At 39.1% G+C, this 20103-nt stretch overlaps 1 protein-coding gene across 1 annotated transcript in view; it reads right to left on the minus strand.

Moving 5' to 3' along the window:
* Positions 1-18792, minus strand: part of PKP2 (plakophilin 2) — a gene marked incomplete at both ends in the record, with an annotated part of 41421 nt that extends 22629 nt beyond the window's left edge. Inside the window, 5 exons of the mRNA XM_079544134.1 lie at positions 1237-1444; positions 4033-4171; positions 8159-8853; positions 10979-11087; positions 18113-18792. Of these exons, the coding sequence (XP_079400260.1) occupies positions 1237-1444; positions 4033-4171; positions 8159-8853; positions 10979-11087; positions 18113-18792 (1831 nt within the window). The remainder of the gene's footprint in view (positions 1-1236; positions 1445-4032; positions 4172-8158; positions 8854-10978; positions 11088-18112) is intronic.
* Positions 18793-20103: the final 1311 nt, after the last annotated feature.

Here is a 20103-nt window from a genome sequence, read left to right on the forward strand (position 1 = left end):
AAAGATGCATAGCAATAGAACACTGCCAAAAGAGCCAACAATACAAAACTTTGTTCTACAGCTCAGGGAGTAGAGTTCAAATACTTTGAAGAATGCAGAATTACAGAAGGTCTCAACATGCATTTGCTTCAAGGCAGGGCTGCTTGACACCTGTATCTTTTTAAGCTCTGTTATTTTAATAGCTTCTATTCCTGTTACCTTTAAAGAACACTTAAAGTATATCCCCATTCATTCATTCATAATATTTTCTTACAGTTATATAATATAAGCCAGCTCTTCCCTTGCATACTAACTAAAATGAATGTGGGTCACAAGTAGCTGATTTCCTCTAAACAGGAGGGCAGGGATGAAGGAGTAGGCATTTCTTAACTAGTTGCTGCAAAGCTAACAGGGCAGTAATCACAGTTTTCTTGTGAGAAGTAGTAACCATTTCCCCCCAGCATTCCTAATGCTACAGTGATGCACAAGAGATGTAATATGGGGTTTCTCTTCCAAAGGGCTCTTCCTCCAAAATCTCAATGGGCCATACTCATTTTTAACAGTTCCTCATGGAAGATGGAACCAAAAGGATGAGGATATAACCCTCACAAAAACTGATTTATAAATGTAGGTCCTCGACTGATTGTGTCCTATTATCTTTACAACCAAATGGTTGTAAAGCAATTCTCTCTCTTGCACACGAAGCATGATGTGCCTGTGGTAGTGTTTTCTTGTCACTCATCTGAGAAGATAGATTCTGGGGTACAAACAGCTACAAGTGAGTGAATTTAAATAAGGAAGCAGTGCAACTGCACTCTTTATCCAATGCTTGACAGTTCTGGGGGACAGATCCAACACAGACTCCAGAAGAGAACTCCCAGAACCACAGAAAGGGCTAAGCTGCTGTTGAGGGCAGAAAGTATGGTTCCAGGCATCTATGGGACTGCTGAGAGCAATGTTCATCAACATGGTTTGACAGAATTTGCTATTCTTTTCTAGAATGTTAAGAAAATTCATTCCACAAACACGCAGACACGTCTTCTCTGAAGAAGCTTTGAGAGGGAAAGTTGCAGTTCCTCGTCTGTTCTTGCTGTTGGTCTTGAGTAATGAATAATCTTACCTTAAGAGAAGAATTTAGAATAGGTGACAGTGCTCTTGTATTAGTCACCAAACACTTGCCTAACTAAGGAATTGGGCACCTATGTATTACTTAAAGCACTTCATGAACAAATGAACAGAATGAACAGAAAACACTACCTGTTATTTGCTTTTTAGTTTCTACATCCTTGGTATATTGGAGTAAATGGAGCAAGACAGGGATCCCTTTCTGCTCTGACACTTCCAGTTTGTTGTCATTGTCTTCAAACACCAAATTTCTCAAAGCACCACACACTGCTCGCTGAATATCCTCGTTCTGAACATCAAGAAGCTGTATAAGTTTGGGGATACCACCAAGGGAGAAAACCTGTGAAGAAAAGAAAACAGCAGAGAATGGTTAGATAATGATAATGACAAATTCCACTCCATCTCTCCCTTGACAAAAGTTTAAGCATTGTTGTAGGGTCTTTTTTTTTTTTCATTTTCTCATTTGAAACACTTAAAGCATAGAGCATTAATCACTTGGGCATCACTAACCTCGGGGCTTTTGTATGACTCATAGTTAAATCCATAACTAAGGGAGGCATCATATTTTAGTAATTAATGCAAGAGAATGAAACTAAATCACTTCCAGCTCTGCCACAGATTTGACTTTCTGACAAGACATTCAATTGCTCTGTATTTTAGCTTCTATGTTGGTGAGATGGATATTTGAGATTTAACTCTGGAACATTCATAAACTGCTTTGAGATTTCTGGATGTAATGCCTTCCTGATGTGCCAAATTGTTTTTTTCTTTCTCAGAAGCCAGACTGGTGGGAAAATAATATTTTTCCCTGTCAACTTCTGTACATGTGGTGAATGCATATTAAGTAAAAATGCATTTTACTTAGTACTTATCTGTGGCATACTAAGAAAAGAATAGCTAACTTCAAAATGTAAACAATTAAACGTAAGCTAGTCAACCACTGAATCCCACATGTAACAAAGACTACTCTTCAGTGTCTAATTTTCAGAAAATGGGGTTTTGGCCCCAAATGAATGAAGAATTAAGATGTTATTTTACAGCAGGAAATAAGGAGGAAACAAATAGTTTCCAAGTTCTACATGTTGTAGCAAATGATAAATTCAGCACGAGCTGTGATGTGGTATAAGCAAGACTTGGCTCATTTAGGAATGAGTTTACTATAGAAAATACCTTACTTTCATGTAACATTAAGGACTGCTTCCTCCAGCATCTGAAAATGCCATGTGATTTTGTGGACAAACACATACTTGTGTAGAACCGACAGCATGTGAAAGACTCAGAAATCTAATACAACTGTTTTGAGCAGTCCAGAGCTTAACAATAAGAGGAATTCAATATGACTGACAGGCTTTGGGAACTGGAAGAAGTGAACTACAACAAAGCCTTTTGTTCTTCATGCCCTGACAAACTACACTGAATGTCCACCTTTCCCTGATTCTGTTATACAAAAGGCACAGTTTCTTGCTATGGCATTGTTGACAATCTATTTTGCTTTCACCCACCAACCATCTATGTTCTAATGGAAATAAATACAGAAATCTGTATCTAAAGGTAAATGGAGCCTAAAACACTTTGAAGGCACAATCTGACCATTTTTTTTCAGTGGATAAGTCAGTTTGACACAGATACACAGATAGGGTTTTGTTTGCTTGTTTGTTTTTTTATTGTAAAGATTTATGCAGACTTTCTGTTGGTAGTTTGAAGTTCAGTTGCAGCTGTTACAAGGTAAGTAGTGTTATTTGGATCCCATGTGCAGAGAAGAATTTGCAAAAGTTGTTGATTGACACCTGTCTTACTCTCTGGTAAACAAAGTCCACCAAAATACTGTAAGAGCACACGTTTAAAAGCAAAAAAAAAAAAGGCACTAGACTCAGTAGAGTTACAAACTATCAGGTAACAGGAAACAAAGCATTAGGAGAAAAAGAACTCATGCTGAACGTGCAAACAAGAGAACAAGAAAAGGTCTGATGGGCACCAAATACAAAGCTCAGCTAGAGTATGTGAGACAGACAGCAAACCCAAAGAGAGCTTCAGGCTGACTGACACATTTTGAACTTTTTAAACTCATCCAGTTGATTTTCAGGGAAGCTGCTTTGGAGAGTTCTGAATGATAAATCACCTTCAAACATTCAGTTCTGAAGCTCCATCCTAAAACTGAAGTTAAAGCTGCTAATTACACAGGTGTTTTTTTTCCTGAAACAGTCTGACCCACTGTGAAGCAAGTTATATTTACTAAAGGACTGAGGGATGTTTGGCTGGACTGGACTGCATATACATGAATACTGAGCTAAGACAGAGATTACATATAAGTAATACTGGGCAGATTATGGAACAAAGAAACTTAAAACAAATGATTTTAAATGTTTAAAATAAAATAAACAACCATCACACAGTGCAGAATAAAGGCTGAAAGGATTATTTTCATTTTACTCCGAAAAAAGCAGTTTAGCAGCCTTAAATCATACAAAAAATCATTATAAAAGGGACAGAAGAATAGAAAATTTTCTCCATATCCATCAAGATAAGATAGAAACTAATGAACTTAGTTTGCAAAGGGAGATTTAATTATACTTTACAAATAACTGGTATGGATACAGTAAATCTTCTTGATTGTCCTTGGGAGCTTGTGGTGTCCTTTTTTAAAAAGTTGATCAGAAACACCTGCAATTGCAAATGGTTGATGTCTCTTCTTACTCAACATTTCCATGTTTCCTATCACAAAATGCTGAAGACTGAACTTTTGATAGCACTGACCAGTGTTACTCTATTGATTACTGATTTAAAGAACCTGCTGCAAAAAGCATCAGCATATTTAAGGGAAAATATTCAACATCAGTATCCTCCAGTGTTTCTTGGAATGCTCTTTCTCGTGTTGGTACAGTACAGTTATTTGTTCTGACTAAAACTTGTATAAAAACAATCACTTACTTTTCTTCTGGCTTCTGCTTTCTGGAAGCATTCGTGCTGTATGAAAGTCACTGCAGCGAGTATCCTAGGTGTTGACTGTGTATTTTCACTCTTCAAGATGCTTACTGCACGCTCTAGAGTCATCTCTACTTCTGGGCTCCTTAAAAGTACAATTAGAGAAAATACAGTGAAGAGAGACTAGAAAAATCGTTTAGCCTGTGAACTACGTTATAACAGCAGGCTATTCACTTTTTAATTAGCTTTTCTTAGAAATCTGTTTCCTTACCAATACTGTAAATGTTTTAGGAGATACTGATACTCTGGGGAACAAGCAAATCATAAATTGAATTATTGCAGCAATGAGACATTCTGGACAAAACAAGTCATGCTTGAAATTATAAAGACAATATGGAAACATCAGCAGGTGGAAGGATTAATCAAGGAGGGCCAAAGCCGAGTTACATTGTGACTTTTATGAAGATATCTTGATGTTCTTCTCAGCAATGTGATTATAATTTTTTTCTGTTTGTTTTCATGCCTTTCTTCAGATTTTCACATCTCAGTCTATATAAATGCAGAGTTCAGTCCCTCACTTTCTTTAAACGTGCAGAAGTTGCTTTAGTTTAAAACAAATGGCCAAAGACTTTTTCAAGCAAAAGGAAATAAAACCACTCATTAAATTAAGTAAGCACATCACATCTGGTAGGATTAAAAATATGCGTGTCCATTTTCTTCTTAATTGCCAATATGTTAGCTTCAGTAACTATTATGTTAGAGAACCATACCAAAATTGGAAATAGGTCATCACTCCCATTCCTTCCTAGTAAAGGAAACAAAGCAATTCATGGTACTATCAGGTGCATTAGTCCTAGGATAGGCAAGATGTACTGGTTTCAAACACCCCACTCAGAAGGAAATAAAAGTATTTTTTTTAACAAAAAAAGTTTATAGAACCAGATCAGGGACTGTACAAACAGTGCCAAATAGGCATTTTGTGAACCATGGTGAAGGGAGTACATTTCATGATAATCATTTAAGTACATTTAAAATTAGAAACTGTGATACAATTCATTTCTTTGGTAAAACAAATGTTTGGAAAACAAAATCAACTTGACTAAGAGGAGATGTTGAATAATAAATCATGCTCAGATTAGAAATGTTTTAACATAAAGAAAAGAAACACTACTATAGCATATGTCTGTGGACTGCACCAGGAGTCACTGGGTTCTTCATCTCTGTTCATCTGTCTCTCAGTGACAGACTAGCAGGAGTGAAAACTTGGAAGCATAGGCTTGCCCTGAACAAGTGGTGGAGGGGTTAGGTAGGGAAGCAGAAATCAGGTATGCAGAAATCAGGAAGAACTCTCACAGATGATCTTTCCACAAATGCATTCAATCAGACCAAGATATTTATGACAAAATTCTGAGCTCTGAGACAAAAAAAGAAAAAAAAGAATTGTGTTTGATTTTTGTTTCCTCCATCTACCTTATGAATCACAGGGCAGAACACAATTAGTATGGCTGCAAGAACAATAAAGAGATGAAGAACAATTTTGATGCATCTGTTCCAGATGAAATTGTATTCCAGTACCTTGAGGTTTCCACTTGCCTTTACATTTCCATTTAGTATAAATCATGTTATTTTCATCCTCCTCTTTGTTGGTGCTTTGAGCAAATATGCTGCCTATACAGATGCTGACATAAGCTTGTGCAAGGCAAATATGAAATGAAGGGAACAGCTTGTTGAGAATGTCCATGGAGAGGTTAAATCAGAATGCAGTTAGTGTTCGGGGCTCTACTCTAACAATGCTTACATCTTCCAGATTTTCACTTACTTCAGCTCTGATTTAAAATAAAGTAGCTATTAAATTACTTCTCATTACAAGTTGGATGCACTGTTCAGAAACCTACTTAAAAATCATCACCAATGAGTAGCGGAAAAAAGGTAGATCATGTTTCTTGTTCTTAGTCTCTTCAAAGAGGAACAGAAAAAACAGGCTTTTCAAGCATGGGTTTTAGCCAGTCTTCTTAAACTAACAAGGTTTTCATGGCCATTGTTATGCACAGGTAAGAAAGCTTACCTGGGTGTTAGTCACTGTAATAACTTTACAGCCCTTTGACTCCTACAAGAGGGTAATGCTCCTCCAAAAGCAGTAGCCAGAATCTCTCTCTCATGTTGCATGCTGCCAGAGTAGTACTGCTTTCCATTGGATGAAAATAACCTTTGCATTCACTGAAGTTTTATCTGACAATAACATAATCTTTCACTCTCAAAAGTATTCTACAAATTGCAGCACCCCAACTTTTGTCAAATTAGAATTTGATGAAATTATTCTATCCTATCCTCAAAACAGTTACAGGCAAACCTAAAAGCCACATGGCTAATTAGCTGATGACAAATGGAAGGATGTTCAAGCAATGGTTGTTAAACAGAACAATGATTTGACAAGTTGTGGCCTCATCTTAATTATGAGGATATTAGAAAGTTTTTAACTGTTCCTCTCTAGCAGAAGATGCAGAGATAGCATCTCTATATTCTGTTTCTTCTACTTTGACTTCACAGCACGAGCTATTCTTCTAAGGAAAGTCTGCAAATGCCTTTCTGTATTATATGTGTAATTTTAAATTCTGTACAGAGGTAGTCTAAGGCTTCTTCTTGATCTTCCAAAACTATTTTACATCCTCTTAATTATTAAGCCTTACCCTTGGAAAGTCCTACATTGTGATTTGCATTAAAAAGTGTGAATTTATGGAAAAATCAAATTGCTTTGAAAATGAGCTAATCTTTTCTTGTCCATTCCATTATTAAAGGAGCAACAGATAAGAGAGCAATACATCACATAATGCAACCTTAAAATCAAAAAGAATGGGAAATGACAAGAAACGCGAAAGTCATTAATAACATTTTAGACTGAGAAGTCTTGATGGAAGAACTGTACTTCTGGTGGAATGATGAACTCAGGTGAAATATCTCTAATTTGACAGCAGCGTATACTCCAACGCAAAATTTGGTCTATTATGTTTTAAATACTTCTGCATTAAATTGTACAGTACCTGGAAGTGGATGAACTAAAATGTACTATAACCAATGCAAGACTTCAGTGTTAAGCCTGTGCAGCAATGAGAATTGCAGTGCATCCTATTAAACACGTATTTTAGACATCTGGAAAGTGTATGATATCCACATACATTATTACATGTCATTGCATAAGATAATAAACATCAACTTTGGTCAGTAAAATGACTATAGTTTTATCCCTTGTAAGAGTCTAGTGATCCAGTTCTCCTGGGGAATTATCTTGCACACTGATATTCACCAGCCTCTCACTAAGATAAGCTGTTGTTATATTTTACAGAAGCCTTATTAAACTCTGAGTAAACTAAAAAGCCCCCACATTCTCCGCAAAAACTAGCTCTGAATCCAAAGTAAAACTAGTTTATTTGAAAATTAAATAAATTACACAAGAGTAAATGAAATAAAAGTACTGAGATAAATGAAATCTGTAAAGATCTGCAAAAGGGACTTCAGAAACTTTCAAAAGCACTTCAAATCATTTTCATCTGTAGCTTCCAGCAGAAGTTAAACTGAAAAATTGGCACTTAAGCAACTACACTGTCAAATAGATTTCCATTAGGTCGCGAATCTACCACATGGAGTTCAGCACAATCCCAAGCAAATCATGACTGAAGATAAATGTTTACATCTGAAGGCACAAAAAATTTTGGCTGACATTTCTGCAAGCAGACAACTAGATTCCAATGTCTGTACCTACAAAAGAACAACCAAGACTGCTTGTACAGAAGATTGAATATCAAAATAGCTGTCTGTGATGAAGTTACCTGGTTTCATAGGAGCCCAATATTTGCCAATACATTACATTGTATTGTTATTTAGGTTGTAAACTTCTCAGCATCTACTCCATGTCTCCTTAGATGTATGATTACCTCTTAGCAAAAGGTGGTCCCAAGCCTGAGCAAGCAGTGTGGACCCTGTAGTATATATAAACACACACTTTTTTCCTCCCTTTTCTCTGTTGCACTAGAAGTGGATTTTGACACCGTGTTAGCTGTCAGTTTACTTTCCTTTCTCAAACAAATCTGTTCTTTTTAGTTATGACATTGAGGCAAGAATTCTTCGTTGGGCTTACCCTAGCTGAGATCCATTGATGGTGGCTTGTTCACTCTGCAGGAAACTGTTTCTCCCCGCTGCTGCCATAGCAGCTGTCAGTGTCATCCTCTTACCATCTGGTTCTGCAGCAACAGTGATTACTGAAGCTGGCTGGGAAGCTTCCCTCCTGGTCTGTGTGCTTCTGAGAGTAGTTTGGTGCCAGCTGGACCTTAAAGATTGCCTGTTCTGAGATCCAAAATGGGAAGCAGTTGGTGATCTCACTTGTCCCATTGCACTGCTTGAAGTCAGGTAGTTTTCTTTTTCTAAAAGGTTGGTCATACTGCGACTGTTGCCTGCTTGATGGTACCTCTGTACAGGGGGGCTAAGAGGGACACTATTAGGGATGGTGTCATTAATAGCCCCCAAATGGGAGTGTCTTTTAAGAGAGTTTCCCTTGCTCACTGTATCACGAATTGTGTAACCAACAATCTCAGACCGAGCATATCTTGGTGGGACAGTCCCATTGGATCTCCTGTAATTTCCATGCCGTGGGGAGAATCCAGTTGAAAACACTCTGTCATAGTGAAAATCATTGGACACATATGCCAATCTTTTGGGACCTCGCTGGGGTGAAACCTCTAATCTCCTCAGAGGTTGTCTTTGAGCTCTTTCTTCCATTGCCCTGTAAGCAGTTCTTGTCCCCCAGCCATTTGTATAAGAGGATGGCGACGCAACCTGTCCAAGAGTGCATAAGAGAAAAGCAATCATGGTAAGAGCATCGCATTTAGGATTAACAGCAAAGAAACCAAACCAGAAAAGATAAAAATGTTAAGGTCTACTATGAGAATAAGAAAACAAAATTTGAACATTACTAAAACTGGATATTAAATGAGATTCTGCAACGCTTCTTCATATCTGCATTACAAACATAGGAACAAGTATGATGTAAATATTAGGAGACGAGTCTAATCTGTCGTCATTAACTCAAAAGAGGAATCAGTTACGCTTGGTAGAGAAAAGTCTGCTTGTTAATGGAGATTTTAGTTTCAGTTTCAAACTCCTTGAGGATTAACATTCACATCAGCTACTGAAATGAAATTCAAGGCTGTCTGATAGAAGACAGTTTATCAGTCAGATACTAAAATAATATACTAAAATGCTTGTATATTGTTACAATGTACAGCTAGAAAGAAAACTGAGAGGTTATTTAGCTTTCCTGTTCACTTTGTGGTAGCACCTACTAAAAAAAAAAGAGATTTCCTTCACTGTTTGTCTAGCCTCTTCCTAAAAATGAAGAAGATCCCATAACATTGCAAGGAAGCAAAAAATGATTATTTTAATTTTGGTGCGTGAAAATGATAATTTGTCATCCTCTTGTTTTCCAGTTTTCTCTTAACTCAGTAAACTCAATTCCTTCAACTGCTGTTTGTAGGATGTGTCTTCAAACTCTTTACTGTTCAGATGACGTATGGGTTCTCCCCATTTTTTCTGCCTTTTTGTTAAACTGTTATGGTCTAATTGGACTATTCAAGACTTTCCAGAACTAGATCAACTTGGTGGACTATCTGCTTGACACAGAGGAGTGATGGCCAATATTTTAATTTTTTATTTTGTTTTAATCAGCCAGTGTAGCGGCATCCAGCTGTAAACCAAAGCCCCATACATTTTATTTTCATGTTGTATTTAAGTACTATATTATCACAGGTATTTTTAAGGTAAAAGTGAAGTTACACAGAAGTTATTAATTGAAGGGATAGAGCTTAACAGATACTGATTGAAACCCCTTTCCTTCACTGTTGAGTTGTTACTGAAGGTGATAATTGAAGGACAAATGATTGCTGAATCTAATAGGCCGAGGCTAGGATCATTGGATACATCTGTTTATTCTGCAGGAATTATGCAAGTATATTTTTATGTCTTCACTGAGGTAAGGAAATGAATGCTTTATGAAATACTAGACCTTGTGGATTTTTCTGGCTTGCATGGCTGCATGGCAGAACAAATTGTCCTATTTCCTTTTTTTTTTTTCCCCTTTCTGCCATGAAAACTGTTGTGGGAACAACCACATAATAAGTGTTCCCATATAATAACTGGTTATGAGCAGAGTCAAAAACCTTGAAGAAAATCAACTACTTCCCTTAGCGTTTAGGCCACAAACCCAAGCAAAGAAAGTCAAAATAAGAAGTGAAGCTGTAATTAGACAGCTTAAAAATATTATTGTATTACGAGGACTGCTGAAATTCTTGTAATACTAGAACAGGTTACAGCAGGACTGCTTAAAATGATAAGGAACACTCTATGTGTCACTGTGAAACTTATGTAATCTGTTTTGCTGTGGCTTTGGATGCTTAATTCTCTAACATCTTTCACCACATTCCCAGCTCCTATTCATGTCACTCTTTGTACTGCAGAATCATGGAACTCCCTCCAGCAACTTCTAACTGTTTTGCTGGGTGCATGGCATTGTGGCTTCTGGCCACTTTGGGCTATGCATGTGCTGACTGACTGACAGCCTGGTGAGAGAGATAAAGGTCTGACTTGTAACAACCTTTCTATTAATGCTGTGCTAATATGAATTTATTTCCTAATCTTATGCCATTTCTCATAAAACCAAGATGGTTGCAGAAAGCCTGCTTATCATACTGAGCTGAGTTTAGTCACTGAGCTCAGAAGTCACAAGAGAAAAAAAATCCATTAACTCAGTTACAAAAACCTCCTTTTCTAGAAATCAGGCTTTAAAACGTGAAGAAGCAAGCATGCAAACCTTGATATACCATCTACATGCTATTATTTGTGCTAATAAAATAAATAAATTATGCATGGTAATACATTTGTTTCCTGTTTGTTGTGTTTTCCTCACCTGGTTTGACTGATAATATGAGAAACCATACTGAGATCTTGGTGAAAAATCATTTTCAACAATCCCCATGTTATAAACACGTTCTGGGACACTGGAAGCACGGTGTAAACTGCCTGTAAACAAAGACTAGTATTAGTAAGATTTTAACAACATCCAGGATTTTTACTATAAAGGACTATTTCCAGTACTAGGGAAGTGACTCATTCTATGTTTTCAATAATATTTATTAGCTGAAAATCAGGCACGGATAAGATGGAAAGATGTTTGCATTCAGTGTAGCACATTCAAAACATAGTTCTGAGGTCATGGTTCATATTTTCAGTTTCCCTTTTATTTTACTTAAGACATATTTGTCAACTTTTAGAAGTCTTACTGTTATTCATCTTCTCCACAAAAAACATTTTATCACAGCAAGGTGATATTTTTAATATCCCAGATAATGACAAATGATTAAGTACTGCGAAAGTGTATCGCCTTACAGCTATTGAGAATGTTTATTTCATTGTAACCACTTTAAATATGTATGTCTTACCTGATAGTCCCGCTCTAACAAACACAGCACGCATGACTGAAACTAAAATATTGCAGCTGTAGATTACAACTGAGAAAACTTGGTTTATGTGTATACCTTTGTTCCTGAATGCCCTAGAGACACAGTTTTCACGATTGCTAAAGAAGTACAATAACTGAATATGGACTATTTACATCATAGCTGTCTGCTGACGTCTGTTCTCCCTCAGGCACTGGTTTAATGATAATATACTGAAACAAGCAGTGCTTCACTAATCTTACTATTTCACCCAAAGAACATGAAGAGTCCACAAACACGCTGTGTGGCTTATGGAGGTATGTGGTGTATGGTGCTAAAAAAGAAGGGGAGTTTAATGATGCTTTAAAACTGTACCTGTAAGGTTCACTAATCCAACAAAGAATGTACAAGACCCACAGTATATCTGCTTCGATAGATTCTTTCCACAGCTCAGCTTTGAAAATGGAACAGTGCACTGTGATTATTTCCTTCACTACCTTAGGCTTTGTAATAGATACAGGTGAAGTAATTGTTTATGAGATTGCAGTGTTACTATGAGAATCTGTGTACAGGAATATAACAAACACAGGTTTAAAGAGGTGAAACAGAAGCTGAAAGCTAAAGGCAAGATATACCTCAAATCTGTCATAAATGGAGTCAGTGTGGGTTTCAGAAGTTTAGGCTGAAAAGATGACAATGACTAATAAAGAAACTGGCCATGAATTTTCAATATAGCAGATACTGTCTGAGATACTAAACGAAATAAATCTGCAGAAGAAAATCATTAACTTAGCCAAACTGATGGAAGTCTCTGCTTCATAAAATATTAGGAGCCATATGCACAAAGAAATTCAGATACCAAAAACAAGCAGGCAAGTGACTGCCTAGATTTTTGAAAGCAGCTTGTGTGCCCGTGTCAAACTGCTGAGGCATTTGCTTTGTGCCATTAGTCCCATGGATGAATTAGGTGCATGTGGGCATCCCTAGGAGCCTCAGTATGCCTGTATCTTTCATCATTACTGCATGTAGTCAGTAAAAACTTGGTGAAAAGAAACAAGACACTCATGTAACAGGAACAACTTGTGAATGATTCTTTTTAGCATGTATCTACATGGATAAATCCAAATTTGTGTATAATATGTAAGTTAATGCAATCATTTGAGGTTTTATGGAGGTATTTTCCAGCTATTTAATCATACTTTCCAATTCTTGTGCTTTGGCTATACAAAACAGATTTGAACATGTACTAGGTGATTTGTTAAGACATATTCATGCTTACTTTGCATCAATGAGAGTGGAGTCATGCAGCCCAGTCAAACTCATCATTTGGACTGTACTAATTCCTTCATGACATATAAGGCTGTCACAGCCCAAGGGTTACCCAACTAAATGACAAAGCAGTTATCAGGAGACTGTTATTTTCATATTGCATAAATTTCCTGCCAATTTACACTGACATACAAAATCTGAGAATTCACATAAATCTCTCATTTTTATGATATAATTAACATACAATTTCAGGTGCCTGGTAAGATCATGTCTTACCATACTGCCCACGTTTGCCTTTTAAAGATTACCTTTACTCATTGCTACCTATTAAAGTACTATCATATAATCAGCCTTTAAACAGATACTCACAGGACTGTTTCTTTACAGTTAGTATTTTTTTGTCTAGTCTCCTTAATGAGCAATTATTGTTATTTATCTTCTTCAAACATAAAGATCCCCTGAGTGAGTCATTTTGGCATGTTTTAGTTAACTCTGAATTCTCCGTCTTTATTAAACAAAGAAAATAATCTTAATAAAATAAGAACAATAAATCTGTCCATGAACCAGCATAGGGTAAACAGCTACCCTCTTTGTAAAAGCAAAAACACACTCAACCACGAATTGCAACACTCAGTTATCTCCGGCTTTAAGTGGCTTCAAGCAGTCCTCTGTTTTTTAACCTTCAGTCTCCCTGTGAAACCATCCACCAGTAAACAAAACATTTTTCTCAGTCAGAGATAAACATAGTAAATGTTAACTTGAGGAATTTCACTTTGCATTTTTGTACCTCTTGTTTGTTTGCTCTTACCATACCAATAAACTATTCTGTCAGCATTTTACCCGAAGATTTATTAGGGAGACATAAAATGTAGATTGTGAGATGGGCTGTCTATTTGTGTCAGAAGCTAAGTGTGCTAAAAGAAAAAGTGGAAACTAAAATGCTGTGCCTTTCCATTAGTTATGAGATGCAGGATAGGTCATCTAGTCAAAACTTGCTTCTGTCAGAGAGGGTTCCTCCAGCTAAGGTTTCACCACTTCACAAAATTTCATGTTTTTTGCACCTCTCAGATTTGCTCATATTCAAAAGTCATCAGGGAGTCCTTCTATACTCAGTGAACCGATTAAGAAAAAGACACAAAGGATGCTTCTTTTTCTTTTAAATATTATGGATTCGTGGAATTTACATGTTCTAACTATGAGAATCAGTGCTTTAAGCCTCATAGAAACTCTCTCTTCAGAAAATATGAAATCAGGATGCTTGACTGCATGTGATTTCCAGCAGTCAAGGAACGGATGGCTTTCCTACAGGCCCTATGTCCCATCTGTCAGCCAATGTGAATTTATTAGAAAACTCAGGCATCTCAAAGAGCAGTCGTGTAGGTAATTGAATGGAAACTTTTGTGACAGCCTCCCCTTTCTTCAGTCAGTCTGATCTAAAGAAGCTCAAGAATACTGGCCCTATGGATGTGGCCAGTGGAGGAGGAACACTAAAGCTCTTCACTCTCCTCCACACACAAAATGAAAACTGTACAGAAATAATCTAATTTCACAACAGCTATGATAAAATTTTGAGATCTGGCAAAATAATTACACTATCAGGAAGAAGACTGAATAGTTAACTGAGAAAATAGTCCTATTCATCTTCATGGTGGCTCTTTTGAAGCCCCCTTACGTGGTTTGGTTCAACATTTCTAAAGGCCTGGAAAGTTCCTCCCCATTAATTGCTGGCTATAGCTGCAGAGAAATCAATCTCCTATGTGCCTGCCCTTGGAAAAGAACAACAAGATACATCTCGAAGACACATGACGTTCAAAAAAGATGATTACCTGTTAAGGAATTAGGTGTAGGATTCCTTGTGAATCATATGCATTGTTACCTCTCAGTTGCGAGTCTTTTTCAGCACTTTGTACTTGAATGATTACCGTGAAAGCCAGATTTTGGCTTTAAACCCTCTACTGCCGGACATAACAAATCCATATCCTGTGCAAACAAGTCTATTGAGGACTGTGGTATTTTCACACAGACTAAGTGCCCACCTGCTGAATATCTCTTGTCCACCAATTCTCGGGTGGGAGGGAGATTATATCCTTGACAGATACTTGTAGCATTCCTGGTTTGTCATCTTTTAATCCTTTTTTTACTTCACCACTCACAATGGACTGAGCTAGTGGTATATAGGAAAAGCACATCAAAAACTTCTCTGAACCACCTCACATAGAGAAGAAAGAACCTTTTTAACTATTCCCTTTCATCATAGTGCCAGGTCCCAAGTGACATTCCAACATTTTTTACTCTGCACTGGTCATTACATTCACATAAACGCTCAAATGTAAGACTTACTTTTTTCCTTCTGGCTCAGAAATTAGCAGTGAGGAATAAGAAAGGCAATAAGAAGCGTAAGTCACCAACAGGGAAATTTTTCTCTATTTCCCTTTTCCATGAAGATACAGAAAGAAAATGACTATGAAGCATGGGCAGAAAACAAATCCCTAAAGCAAGGTAAAGAAAATTACTATTAAGAATTTTAGAAGTGAAGAAATGTAAGGAAAAAATAGGGTTCTGATTGTAATTATCTAACACTGTTGGTTTAGAAATCATATAAGTTTAAACCCTCTTTTCAAAAAAACATTCCATAGTTATAAAACTATGTGTTAGAGGATGCATCTTTACATAGATCACTGAGCCATCTGGTCTTGTGTGGCATACTACTAAATTCTGTGGTCCTCTGTTACAGCAAAACTGGCAAGGATGTAAAGGATGGAGGACTTTGGTCCAGAGACTACACTGGAGAAACAGAAATACCACTGATGAATTTAAAAAGCCAATCAAAGTCCAAATTGAACAAGATTACAGGAAAGTAGAATCATAAACAGAAATACACAAGGTATAGTCAATACAATAACAAACACCAGTCATTAACATAAAGGGCCTTTTTTTTTTTTTTTTAATAAGGCTGAACTCTCTACCGTAACATTTCCATTTTTAAACATTAGGAAATTTCACATGGCTGCTTTTCAGTGCAACATGATCTTTAATTTGCAAAGGTGCAGCAAACTGGAAAATTACAGCTGTTGTTAAACTACTGCTTGGAAAGCCACTAGCAGTGTTTGAGAATGTTTTAAAAAGAGTTGAGATGGTTCATAGTTTCAACAATTTTGCAGCAGGAGGAATTCTCAGATCTGGTGATGATCTGAATTTCTATTATAAAATAAAAAAACTGTAAAGATATCCTTAATCGGGTATGCAGGTAAGGGCATAAAGCAGCAAACAATATGGAGGTAGAAGGCAAAAATATGTTTTTCCACTTGAAGATAACGTGGAAGGCCAAATCTTTAATCTGAAACTTCAAGGAGAAATTATGTTGCCTGACAGTGTACTTCTTGAGGCCTCAAAGATTCTAGTATAGTAAGTGGAAAATCAGCGCGCATGGATGACGCTTGCTAAGACCTTTACTGCCACTGATTTTTCATACCCCTTTGTTCTGTCCCTGGCTAATTTTAGGCATGTATGTGAATGCCCTGGTTAGGTATGTGGTAAGTACCTTGCTGAACAGAGTCTGAAATACAGATAGGACAGTTATATCACAGGGAACTTCATCTGATGCTTTTAAAACTATTCTCTTCCTTGAAACTCCAAACAATATGAGATACTTAATACATCTTGAAAACTGTACTGTTCAGTGAAGCGGGTACTTTTTTGCATGTTAAATAGTGCATATTTTCAGAAGTAGTTTCCATTCAAAAATGTCTTTCAAAGCATAGTAAAATGTTGTGCAAGTCTTCTACGAAAAAATCACAATGGGACATACACACATATTTTTCCGGTAAGACATTTTAAATGTATTATAGGCATTTGATATGCATTCTAAGTATTTTTTATATAGTACATGAAATGTACACTGATTCCATTTTTTTTTTTTTTTGAGCTTTGCATAGAAACAAAATTTGCATGGTGAGCTGAGCACCAGAATATGTTTGAAAGAAGTTCATTTCATGCACAAACAATCCATCTAACAAAACGATATTTGCCATGTCTGATCTTGAAGCTTAGTTTTGGAGCCTCAGAAATGCAAAATATTCAAACACTTGATCTTTATAAAAACAAAGCAGACAAAGAAAATTATCCTAAATCATTCAGAGAAGTTAAGATGAGCTGGAAAGATGAGAACTCTGTCTTCATAGTTTTATCACTGTTTAGATATATGATGTTAGATTCACAAAACCATTTTGTTTGTTAGTCATTGCTTTAAAATGCCCTCTCCACGTTGTGCCTCTCTATTGAGAAAAAAACAAATGAAATTACTCTAAAAACTGTTTAGAAACCTTACTGAGGAGTGCTGCCAGGCTAGGGACTTACAGGTGTAGACAGCTGCATACTGCGCAGCTGTGGGTACCTGTTTATGTGACTTTGTGTGCCTCATTTGTCAGAGTATATCTGCATCTGCATTGGATTCTTTTAGCAATGAGGCCTTTTTCAGATGGAAGTCAGAAGTGTAAGAAAACCTGTAAATCCATCATATCATATCATAGAATTATAGAATCATTATGGTTGGAAATTATCTCTGAGATCATCTAGTCCAACCACCAACCCATCCACACTGTGCCCCCTGACCACGTCCCTCAGTGCCACATCCACACAGTTACTGAACACCTCCATGGTCGGTGACTCCACCACCTCCCTGGGCAGCCTGTGCCACTGCAGCACCACTCTTGCTGAGAAGAAATGTTTCCTAATATCCAACCTGAACATCCTCTGGTGCTACTGGAGGCACTCTTGTCCCGCTGTTGTTACCTGGGAGAAGAGGCTCCCCTCCATTCAGATAGCTGTAGAGAGCAATAAGGTCTCTCCCGAGTCTCCTCTTTTCCAGTCTAAACTCAGGAATATCTGAGTGAAAACAGGATTAGAAGGATTAAAAGTTTTCGTCACTTATTTTGGGCCCGGTTCTGCAGAGTGCCGTGGGGCTCAATGTTTGCCATCCACGCCTTTCTCAAAGGTACTTTGCCAAACCTCCTTTTTGCACATTTGCTTTTACTTAGAGGTGAAACCAGGAAAGCCATTTCCGACTCTACTCCCCAGCTCATTCTGCAAACAAGGCCAGGCTGCTGGAACAAGCACAACCAGAGGAGAACTCTGGCACCCTCCATCTCTCCGGCAGCTGTAAATCCCGAGCAACTCCCGCGTCTCACAAGTTGCAGTAGCTGGGAGGGAGAAACTTCCCTCTACGGAGACGGGCACTGTCAGAGAGCAGCGCTGCTACAACCCCGCAGCCGGGGCTCGCACCGGGGCTGCCCCAGCGACTCGGGACGCCCAGAGTCACGCACGGCGCAGGCGGGCACTCACCGTTGTGCAGCGAGCCTCGGCTCTTCCTGGCCAGCGTCTGCTGGACTTGCCGGTGGATCCGAAGCGCCTTCTCCTCCCCGCCCGACAGCTTGAGGCCGGCCTCGGAGGGCAGCGCCAGGCTGGAGCTGTCCAGCTCGCCCAGTATCTGCTGGCCCAGCACGGTGCGGATGTAGCCCTGGTCGCCGCCGGGGCCGCGGCCGGCCATGGGTGCGCGCGGTGGCGGCACGGGGCCGGGGCCGCGCCTCACGGAGACCTGTTGCGCCGCCGCTCCACCGCCGGAGTTCGGACTGCTGCTGAAGGACGGGAGGGGCCGGAGCGGGACGCGCCCCGCGCTCAGTGCGGCCCCAGGCCCTGCCCCGCCCGCCGCGCAGGTGCCGGGCACGGCCGCGTCCCTCCGCCTCCCGCCTCCCGCCTGCCTCCTGCCTCCTGCACGGTATCCGCTCCTCGTCCCCTCCCCTCGCCGGGGTGAGGGACGCGGCGTGGCGGCCCGGCCCAGCTTTAGGCAGCGCGGAGCGGTGTCAGCCAGCCGCCCACGGCTCCGGCCGTGAATTTGGCAGCCGACAGCGGCCCCGAGGCCGTACAGCCGAGGAGAAGCTGACAGACGGGAACATGTTCTAAACGCGTGTACGTTCACACATCTTACACTAGCATTTAAGTACTTCTGTGGTTTACACATAGCTTACAGACAACACGCATTTTGCATACGCGTCTGTTCCAATTTGGACACGTAAGATGCGAAACTGCTTCACAGTCTCCGGATGTGAGGCAAAATCTTTTGGGTGGGATAGTGTTAGTGTGTGTGTAGGGAGGTTTCCCTGCTGCGGGATCACCAGGCTGTCTTGAGACTTCACAGGGAGTTGAATGGAAGCACTCTGCTGTTTCTTTGTAAAGGGGTGCTGAGGGAATTCCGCAATTAAAGGCTGGAGAAAACCCAGCAGGCAAACCTGCCTGTGTTTACCATCCGGAGTGGTTTTGTGCAGCAGAAACAGAGCTCGAGGAATAGGAGCAGCACAGAGGCCTCAGTTGTTCCTCTACCTTGGGACATGACGTGGATCTGCTGGCTTAACAAGCTCTGTGACTGCGTGGATCTGAAAGGAGGAGGCAAAGCCTTGTGAACAGGAAAGCACAGGCTGTCACACTGCAGTTAGAAAACAAGATAGAAGGGCCAGAGTTGTTTGATTTAAAAACAAATAAGCAAATTGAAAACAAACCAAACCAAAACACCACCAAGAAGCTAAATGTAAAAGCTTAAGTTTTTCCTAAAAGAAAATGAAAGATGAATATAGCTTTTAACATCACTTGTTGCTGTTTCAGAGAGCCATTGAGACTCCAAATGAATCAGCATGGTTGTACAATGGTGAGGGCACAGAGAGGCTGGAGGGAAACTGGCACTGTGATGATCCCTGCTTAAGAATAATGCAAAGAACTGCCCCCTTTTCACTTCCAGAAAAATCAGGCTGGGGGAAGTACTGACCCCATGCATAGAAGTCCCACTTGCAGCAGCAAAATCCTTTTGCCTTTGATTTACTTTTTGTCTCTCTCCCATTTTTCTTTAAGAAGAGGAGGGGGCTCTGTCCTGGCCTGTCACTGGTCTGGTTAATGTCATCCCCTTTGCTCTCATGTAGCGTATCACAGGATTTTTGCAGGACATACAAAAATAGTTTCACTAGTTAAGAGAGCTGTAGTGACACATTCCTTGTTAAGGTAACATACAGAAGCAGAGAGGCTGCAGATAAGCTGTGGGGTACCTGCTGGGAAAGGAAAACGGGAATTCGTGCAGAGGAAGAAGCTGAAGGTATGTGGCTGAACTGTGATGGGCAAGTCTAAAAATGTAACAGAGAACTGGAAGGATAAAAAAATGGAAAAATGGGAAGGACAAGGCAGGAAAAACAATGGGGAGGACACATCACAGCTCAGAAGGAATGTAAACTATGCTAGAAACTGTTAGACCCTCTTAGTACAACACAGTCACAAAGGCATCTCCAGT

This window comes from Tetrao urogallus (genome assembly GCF_951394365.1).
Source record: "Tetrao urogallus genome assembly, chromosome: 1".
NCBI classification, from domain to species: domain Eukaryota; kingdom Metazoa; phylum Chordata; class Aves; order Galliformes; family Phasianidae; genus Tetrao; species Tetrao urogallus.